Raw genomic sequence first — 10,409 nt, forward strand, 5'->3', positions numbered from 1 at the left:
TAACCAGGAAAATACAAGACGCCATTTGCAACAAGAGAGAATTTTCAGTGACGGTGCACATCTTGGTTGTCACATGCAGGAAGACAGAAATTAGTGAATACATATCGTTTTAGAAACCTCAACAGACTCTGCCTTATCACGATTATCTTATAGAGCCTACTAACACCTCGTAAATTCTGTGTGGTGGACACGCACACGCACGCACGCGTACACACACATAATATAATCATATATAATATATCAATATACATATATATATATGGGTGCGTGTGTGCGTGCGTGCGTGCAATCCCACTACGACTGTATAGCATATGATGATTATACATTTTTAGACGAAGGCCTGTTCAGCACGAAGCCTCTGACGCCCACTCCATCTTATTCCATATCAACTTTATGAGTAGCCCCTGGCCAGCACAGTTCTAAAATACACCATTAGTTCGGATTATTTTGGTACATGATTACGCTCACGTACGTGCTAACCTAATTCGCCCGCGTGAGTGTAAAACCAAACCTAGCTGTTCCTAATGCTTACTCGATGCTGTAATGATATAATGTCTCTCAGTCGTTCCATTCCCTGCTTGAACGGGGCAACCATGCAGTAGTCGGTCGGTACATTTGATGCACTCAGAGTTGGGCATTTTTTTCGATGCCGTATAGGCGCGTTACTCATTTTCACAGCTTTTTCAGTGCTAACATTCACTTGCAGTTCCGCTTGCAAATGTAAACCAGTCGATAGGATGTTATATTAGAGAGGTCAACGACGACGGCGTATAGAGCCTCTCTCGTCTCGTCTGCTCTCTCTCTCTCTCTCTCTCTCTCTCTCTTCTTTCTCTTGTCTCTTTCTCTTAGCTCTCTCTCTCTCTCTCTCTTCTCTTCTTCTCTTCCTTCGTCTCGCTCTCGCCGTCTCGCCCTCTCCCCCATTCGGTCTCCCCATCTCTCTTCGGTCCTATCAAACCGCCCATCTACCCGTCTTTCGTCTACCTCTCGTCTGCTCCCTTCTCTCTCTTCCCTCTTCTCTCTCACTTCTAACCCCACCTCCCTCGCTCTCTCCTCTCTCCTCTCTCTCTCTCTCTCTCTCTCTCTCTCTCGTCTCTCTCTCTCTCTCTTTCCCTCTCGCCCTCTCCTTCTCTCTCCCACTCCCTCTCTCCCCCTCTCCCTCTCTGTCCCTCTCGCCCCTCCCCCCCCTCTCATCTCCTCTCCGCTCTCTCGTACCTCGCTCTTTGCGATCTGCTTGCGTCTACAAAGATAAACGTTCGTTACTTCAACACGTCTTCCGGCCTGCCTGTGGCGGTTGCAGATCACACCGGATGCACGCGGGCAGTACGTGCTGCACGCCGGTTCTACTATCTCACCTCGCAGCGCGATCCCCGGATTTCAGGCAGATTGGTGGCCGGACTTGAGGCCTCTTCTGTACAGACAGAACCCAGGTGCGATAGTAATGTCGACGCTGCGTGTCAACAGCGCTCGGTTTAGGTGGCGCTATTATATAATATATTAGGAATTCGCCTATTATCTACTTCTGATATATATATAATATGTATATGTGTATATATGATATATTACTATTATATATATATATATATTATATATATATTATATATAATATATAATAATAATAATAATAATAATAATAATAATAATAATTGTAAGTGTTTAGTAAATTGTCGTATTCCCGCAGTGATAAGAGATGAGGTGACTAGGCCACCATATTGGTCAATTAAGAATCTGTTTTATGCCTGTTAATAAAATGGATAGGTAAACCTAGGGGCGAGTGCTAACTAATCAAAAAAAAACTAAAACATTAAGAATAGTTCAATAAAAAATTTAAAACATGTAATAAAAACTTGCTTTTTTAAAAACTTTTGTTAACAACAAAATCTAAAAAATTCTTAAAACTAACTTTAAAAATTCCATTTCCATTTTCATTAGGCAAAAACTATAAACAAACTAGAGCATTCGGAGAGTGCAGACCTCCGCCAAGGCAGCTCAATTGTCTCCTGGTGATGAACATTTGTATTAATTAATTAATTAATTAATAACTTAATTAGGATCTGGATCATCACCAAAAATGTCATAAATTTGTGATAGTTCACCCGCATTTCTGACGTTTCCTGAAAATTTTATTAATTAATTGGATCCGGATCACCACCAAAATTGTATGAATTCTAAGTTAACCCATTTCTGACCTAGCTATCCTGAAAATTTTATGACAATTCGCCCATAACTTTTTCAGTTCGGCTGTACACAAAATAATACAAAGAAACGCACAAACCCACAAACCAACAAACGCGGGTGAAAACATAACCTCCTGCCAACCCCTTGCCCTTGGCGGAGGTAATCAGACGAGTGAACATTAAGTTCTATCTGTCCTCGCTATACCAACATACATTGAAATAATGTCCAATCTCTTTATTGTCAATCCATGCTGATAATTCAATTTGTGTGCTCACAAATATTGCGGCCACCTGACATGACATAGAGGCTCTCTATTATTCACTCCTGATATGATAGGGTGGGAAAGTAAATGAAACCGTGTCAACGACAACAGTAGGTCGTGTCACTTGGTGAGATTTCGGCGAGGGGGGAAGTGCATGCTGCTAGACTAGTGTCCAAAAGGCATGTTCGTACGTCCGATAGCCGTATTTGATCAGTACGTAAATAAAACAGACCGTATTTCACGCCATGCATAATTCATTCAACGAGAAAATTGCTGTCGTGCTATACACAACACAGTCTACTGATTCTAGTCATGGTTTTTGGTGGGTATTTCTTTACAGAAAAGTACCGTCGTACGAGGAGGTTTGCACGTCCACGTGTACACACGCTCAATCAGTACTTAATCCGTTTTGCAAGCAATGCTGCTGCCAATTAAATTTGCATGGCTTGTAGTGGCATTTTTACGTGGCTTCAGCAAATGCTAGAATCGGCAGGAGATACGAAACGATCGCCTGGGTGCATCGTTGGTATCGTTGTATCGTTGGTATAAAGGTGTAGTGGATTGCTGTCAAGTCATCAAATTTTACGTTCTGTGTCACGTCACGACAGACTGTGAATGAATTTCAACAACTTGTTTGAACTCCCCGATCTCATGCAGTGGGCCGTGTACCAACATTTCATCGGCCCCGGATCTTGCAGCATATAGGGCTTTTTCATACACCTGTTCCCCTGCTGCCCGAATCACACACGACTAGGATGTGGTTCGAGAAAGGGCATATATCGCCGTGATTTTCTTCCTTCCTCAGAACCAGGCAATTATGTATGGAATGGTTGCCATTAGGCGTCAAATTCATGTTATCTTAACGGGAAATCCCATTACGGCGTACGTATACAGACGCGGGCGAGACGTGACGTCACCCGCCGGGATATGTTATGCTATGTTCTCGTACTTGTCGGTGTCCATGCACTGCACTGGATATAGTGAGCAATGGTGTAGGACGGGATGTGACTAGACTATAGATGGTGTTAGAATATATCGATGTGCGCCCAACGTAAAACTGAAGAGAATGCGGTGAAACGGTATAATGCAGTCAGTGTGCTCCTGGAACTAGAGATGGCATGTGAATAATTGAGTCGTGAACCTGTTTTGAACAGGTTGAAGTGTACTCAAATATTCCGCAAGTCTTGGACGAGCGTTCATAAAACTGAGAAGATTACATATAACATAGATATATATGTATAGTATTTTTATGTAGGGCAATGCATAAATGTTTACCAATTTTGTTATTTCGATGTTTTAGTAGACATGAAGTCGTCTTTTATGGTTGTGGTTAGTCTGCGATACTCCTCCTGCAATCCTTCTGTCCGTTCATGTATTTTAAATTGTGCCTCCATGCGTGGCCGTCCACCCTGCGGTAAATAGTAAGTAGGGCAATTAGGTAATATGCCACGAGTGAGATCAAATGTAGTGTATCTAATGCCGTCGTCTATTAACTAGCATAACATGACAAAAGAACTCTAAAACATACTTGCTAGACAAAACTCTAGTAAGTATTTTATGCAATGCACTGCCGACTATATAGACGACTAGATTCGTAACTATAGTCAGTATCAAGAGCGTATAAAGAAGGAAAGAGCGTATATATACATTCTTTATAGGCTCTTGTCAGTATGCAGCTACTAAATAACTAACTCTACACGCGTAGGCACTATATAGTCCCAATTTCCGCCACATGTACTGCCGTAGGCGAATAGCTCCACGAGTAGAGATTTAAAAAAAAGTCGCTCTGTATCATCAATGTCTCGTATATTATACCTTAGTGAGTATGTTCCTGTAAGTGAAGCTCATAGGGTCTATGTCCCCCAGGGTACTGCCGGAACGTACACTGGTAACTATCTGATATGGTTAGGGTTAGGGAGTAAGCGTAGGCGACTCCCTAGACTCGTTAGTGGAGTAGGCGAGGTACGGTCCGGCATATTAGATAGTACCAGGGTACGTTCCGGTATACCGGACCGTACCCAGGGTACTTTTCGGCAGTACCCTGGGGGACATAGACCCTAGGAGCGTCAGTGAACGGTAGTGATTCCCATTGGGCTTAGTGAATACGGCTTGATGCGGCGCGCGTTCTCATCACGTGCTGCTACATTGCTGTTTTGTTTTTCATTCTACCCGTTGAAAAACTTTAAAGTAAACTGAAGAGATTTTCACGGAGAAATTATGCGGTTTATACGCACGTCAGGCATTCAAATTACGGGCATTCCGCGCTTGCGTGCTTCAGCTGTGCTCACTTCTTTGTGGCGCATTTATTATATGCATGAGAGATGAATTTCCTGGAAGGTGTTTTGATTAACGCTTGACGACTTGGAGAATGAGATCAATAATATTGGACAGCGATATTGTACACTTATTCACGGCAGACTGTCCGAATTAAATGTGTCTCTGTATCACATTGGAAGTGCCTAAAAACAGGCATTTGTTTTTTTATTCACTTATGATCAGATGCTGTCATTAAAATCAGGAACACCTATTCAACATTTGAAACAGTGTATGAAAACTGAATACATTATTTTTTATGTAACCGAATATTTTGCTGTAACATGTCCTTAAAAATGTCCTTGGCATTTTGCCGAAGCCTAGGGCATATAGAACAAATCTAATGATCAGTCTCGAGGGGGATTGTATAGTTAGCAGTACATTAATTACATTATAATACGTTATGTTCGCGAGAAAAGACTGTCTAGTATCAGGACTCAGGAATATCATATTATAGACTCTATAGATCTCTATAGAGGAGAGTCATAACAGACTCTATAGATCTCTATAGAGGAATGTTATAATATAGATAATATATATCTCTATAGAGGAATATCATAATATAGACTATATAATAATATTTTATATGTCTTTAGATGTCTATATTTATGACACGCCTGCTAGTATCAATTAGTACTACCTATATCTCTGTACGTGTGTTACTCTCCTTGGCAGATGGGATGGTCTTACTGAGTAGGCCCAGCTTTCAGGCGGAGGACAGCTACGGCATTGTCGGGGGCAACTTTCCTGCTCTCGAACTGATGGCAATGTACACTGCTGCAGCGATGCACGACTACGACCACCCGGGCAGGACCAATGCCTTCTTAGTCACTACCTTTGCTGAAAATGTGAGAAATGCATGTCGCGCTATACATAATTCGATATCTGCCATAAATTTAACTATTTTACTCAGCCGATTCTCCATGTGTTTATTCGTCTCTAAGTTGCGCAATAAAACTGTGGGGGTTGGCAACGATGCATCTATCCCGTGTTTCCAATTCGGAGACGTGGTTTTGCTACGAAACGCCCCGCAGTACGGTGTGTTCGGCTGTCAATCTATGTTTTTTTCGCATCGGTATTACTAATTGCCTACTCGACAAGTGGAGCAGAAGTAATGCGCTGCATCCGGCTGCAAGCTATATCGCCGCTGAAATTGCAGCTAGACATGAAGTTCAGCAGGTGATGTGCGTCGGTTTGCGCGCACGGCAACGTTAGCCCACTAAATGAGAAAAGTGGATTAGCGACTTCTCGTGGCATAGCTTCAGGAAGTGAAGCCGTACAATCTGTAAGAAGCTTATGAATCTTAATTGCCGTTCCTCGCGTTGGTTTCTAGCCGTGTCTTTCATGCGCTCGTAGCACGTCTAGATTGGGACTCCCCAACGCGGTTCTTTCTGCTTCGCTGGTCGTGCCCGCTGTCAGCTTCCTTTGAAGCAGCGAACGAGGTCACACGCATGGTCATTATCTAACTAATGCTAGTTTTCCGATCGACCTGTCACATGGGTGCGTTCGATCAGACTTTTTCCTCGTTTTCTCCGACGTCATACCTACAGACGTGCGGCGATTATGTTACGCCACGTGTGACAGCCACTCGAGGCTTTTTTTGCCAACATCGCGTGAATGATCGACTCGGGCAAATATCTCGCTATAGATTATCTGACCCGATATCGTCCGCAGTGGATGACACGTCCGTGATGTATGGGAGCGGATGCGCGGGGCCGGTGGCGGGTGGGGGAGAAAGGAAGCTAGGTAGTAACAGCAGCATCTGTCACGTAGAAAAAGGACATTATTAATTACGCGCTTAACGCCATCAGAGTTGCGCGAGCAGGTAATGGCCTTGGACATCTGCCTGATGTATGACTTCCCGGTGTGCTTCCCCTCCCGTGTACTTGCCCGCATGATCGATAGGCTTGCAGATCGTGCTGACATCTAGTGGGCTGTGCGTGCGTGACACGTGGGTGGAGATGTCACTGAACCCGAACCGCTCGTCATGCGCGCAGGCGTCTGTCTTCACATTCCGTGCCTTCTTGAAGTCCATCTACCTATTCGTTGTGTATGTCAAGAGGCACATGCAGAATATCGCCGTTATCTGCTCTGTATTATCAGGAGCTAATAATGACAAATTATTGTTATTTGTCAAATTTGTCTGATTTGTCAAATTTGTTTTATTTGTCAAATTTGTCATTATTAGCTCCTGGTATTATGTATGACAGAGAACGAAATAGCCATCCTCGTTAAAATTCGTTGATAGTGTAGCATTTATTACTGTCGTAGTATAGCATGGAAGCTTCGCTCTTTGAGGAGAGCAGTGGCTATACATACCTTTGACAAACTCAATTTATGGGCCTGTAAAGCCAAAGGAAATAAGGACGCATTCGATTCAAGGTTCCTGCGGGTATTTTTTGCCGCAATTTGTGCTCATAATTTCGAGAATGCGTCAGCGCCACGTGCCAGCCATTCAATATGCAAATCATCGCACACATTGCTAATTGGCCCTTTCAGGTGGTCGTGATGCGGTCACAAGCTGCACAATAGATTCATTATGTGCCAGGAAGCTGGACGCACTATCCGCACTCCTGCCCGTTCCCCCCTCCCATGTGCAAACTTTGGCGTTCTAATTTGAACGAATTAAACCACGAGGTGATGTGGTGTTAATTGTTGAGATTATTCACGCATAACTGCGCGCGTCCGAATTGCTAAATTCCGGGCACAGCCGATCGCAGAGATCCGACGTCCGACGAACGGTCGTACGCGCAGTATAGTTGTGCAGATATAAATTAACCGGTTCGGTTCATTAGTGCTCGGCTTGACAGCGCAGTCTCGCGTAATTGGGCCGGACTTCTGTTATTACTGGCGGATGACGAGGGTAACGGATGACGCCGAAAAGCCGAAAAAATAATTAGCCGAGGAAATTAAGGAGCTCGAGTCGGAAGCGAAAGGCCTTTGCCGCCTCGCGTCGTTTACTGAGCATACTGTACGTGATAGGCATCTACGTGTCTACGCATATCGCAGCTTTAATGTGTCATTATGTCGTAGCAGTAAGGCTGATAGGGTCTATGTCCCCCAGGGTACTGCCGGAACGTACCCAGGGTACGGTCCGGTATACCGGAATTTACCCTGGTACTAAATACTACTATCTAATATGCCACACCGTACCTCGCCTACTCCACTAACGAGTCTAGGGAGTCGCCTATGCCTACTCCCTAACCCTAACCCTAACTCTAACCCTAACCCTAACCCTAACACTAACCCTAACCATATCAGCTAGATAGTTACCAGGGTACGTTCCGGTATACCGGACCATACCCAGGGTACGTTCCGGCAGTACCCTGGGGGACATAGACCCTATCAGCAGCAGTAAGGGAATGCCCACGGACAGACGGCCGCCAAACACACGATTATAGTTGGCCATCGTACTCAGAAATAATTGTTTTTACCACGGTAGAAATCATTAAACTGCGGTAAAATTATTGCGCTTTCACCCAATCAGAGGCCTTGTTCCACATAATTTAAATGTATGAAAAAATTAATCTGCGGTTAAATTATGTATAACAATGCCTCTGATTGGGTAAAAGGGCCATAATCTAACCACGGTTGCATTATACCGCTGTAAAAATGATTTATCAGCAGTTAAACTACATGTATCAAGGCTTCTGATTGGATAAAAGGGGCGGTTAAATTATTTTTACTGCGGTAAAAATAATTACAATTTAAGTACAATGGCCAACCATACACGATCACCAGGAGCACCGACTCCGGAGCCAGCAACTCCCGCATCGCGCGCAGGTGTTCGCTGCGACGCGAGATGCGTCTCTAACGCGAATGCTCCGTTGTTTAGGCGATCCTGTACAACGACCGGTCGGTGCTGGAGAGTCACCACGCGGCCGCGGCGTGGAAGCTATTCCTCTCCGACCGCCGCTACAACTTCCTCTGTCACTTGGAGAAGGCAGAGTTCAAGCGCTTTCGCTACATCGTCATCGAAGCCATCCTTGCCACCGACCTTAAGAGACACTTTGAGTTTCTCGCCGATTTCAATGCAAAGGTACGAGAGCGATCTAGAGAAAAATATTAAGGTAATAGGTAATGGTATGAGGTATTTTCTCGGACTGGTGTCCTGCTAGTCGTTGAAAAGGCGACCGAGATTTTAGTATCGTGTGCATTGTCACCTGCAGATTGTGTTTGTGCAAGCATGTTTGTAGATTGTCAATGGAGAATCTCTTCTGATGTGTGTTGTATGAATGGGTATTGTGGATTGACGTCCAATCTGTAAGTTTTTTTAATGTGACATATTGTAACATCATATCATACATTGTATATATATATATATAAAGAGAATAATCTGGCATTTTGTACAAAATCCTCGACAATGATCCAAAATCTCGAATTATTCTCTTTTTTTAACTATGAATATCGTGCAACCTAATAACTTTTCTACTATATATATATATGTGTGTGTGTGTTTGGCTTTCAATTGGTACTATAACTTGCACTTTAGTCATCATTGGTATCTCGGCAGATTGAGGATGAGACGTCCTGTATTGACTGGAACGCCGAGGCCGACCGCCTTCTCATGCTGCAGATGTGTATTAAGCTAGCGGACATCAACGGCCCTTGCAAGCGGCGTGACCTGCATGTGCAGTGGACGGAGCGCATCACGGACGAGTTCTATGAGCAGGTATAAACCACTTACCTGTGAGGAGCTCACCTGCGTCTGTGGCACACCTGTGTGTGTGGCACACCTGTGTCTGTGGCACACCTGTGTCTGTGGCACACCTGTGTCTGTGGCACACCTGTGTCTGTAGCACACCTGCACCTCACCTGTGTCTGTGGCACACCTGTGTCTGTGGCACACTTGTTCTGTGAGCAACCTGCACCTCACCTGTGTCCTGTGGCAGACAGCCCTGTGTCTGTGGCACTGTGTCCGGCTCACCTTGTGTCTGGACGTCACCTGCACCTCACCTGTGTCTGATGGCCAGCACCTGTGTGTGTGCACACCTGTTGTGTGGCACACCCTGGTATGTGCACACGCTGTGTGTGTACAACACCTGCACCTCACCTGGTCTGGGACTCAACCTGTGTGCGTAGTTCACCGTGTGTCTGTGGCGTACTCAGTCTACAGTCAGCTATCATCTGCAGCTAACCTATGACTTCATCCGCCTGTTTAGCAGTTTATTTAATATCTGTGACTCACAGGTGTCTGGCATTCAGTTTTTTTCTGGTATCTCACCCATCTTTTTAATTGCAACTACTGTATAGATATTTGTCATGCCGACGGTCAGTATGCAGTCTTAGCTTTAAGCATAATTCCTGTCCAGCCCGCAAAAATTCGAGCGTTTGTGCATTAGCTGTCCCTTGCTTGAGGTAGTTCCAATTTCAGTTTTCATTTGACATGACATGATGAATATTAATAAAGTGTTCTCGCCTGAGAGATGCCCCTCTTTTTTAATATATGATCAATGGTGAAGAGACAGTTAAATCAACGGTTTGAACATAAGAGGTAAATATATTTTTTATGTTTCAGTGGGCAAAATGGGCAAAATTTTCCTACGACGTGAGACCTTTCACCAGTGACACTGAGCCTTGTCAACATTGCGTCACTACTGTTCTTACGTAAAAGGGACATTGGCCGTTTGGCCCTCAATAGGATATTGTAATCTTGTAG

At 44.3% G+C, this 10,409-nt stretch overlaps 1 protein-coding gene across 1 annotated transcript in view; it reads left to right on the forward strand.

Moving 5' to 3' along the window:
* The first annotated feature begins 1,359 nt into the window (after positions 1–1,359).
* Positions 1,360–10,409, forward strand: part of LOC106808605 (cGMP-inhibited 3',5'-cyclic phosphodiesterase B-like) — a 14,072-nt gene continuing 5,022 nt past the window's right edge. The window contains exons 1-4 of the mRNA XM_014811385.1: positions 1,360–1,427; positions 5,426–5,598; positions 8,586–8,789; positions 9,264–9,422. Of these exons, the coding sequence (XP_014666871.1) occupies positions 5,431–5,598; positions 8,586–8,789; positions 9,264–9,422 (531 nt within the window). The 5' untranslated portion in view covers positions 1,360–1,427; positions 5,426–5,430. The remainder of the gene's footprint in view (positions 1,428–5,425; positions 5,599–8,585; positions 8,790–9,263; positions 9,423–10,409) is intronic.

Source organism: Priapulus caudatus, unplaced genomic scaffold, assembly GCF_000485595.1.
Source record: "Priapulus caudatus unplaced genomic scaffold, Priapulus_caudatus-5.0.1 Scaffold289, whole genome shotgun sequence".
Taxonomy (NCBI): domain Eukaryota; kingdom Metazoa; phylum Priapulida; class Priapulimorpha; order Priapulimorphida; family Priapulidae; genus Priapulus; species Priapulus caudatus.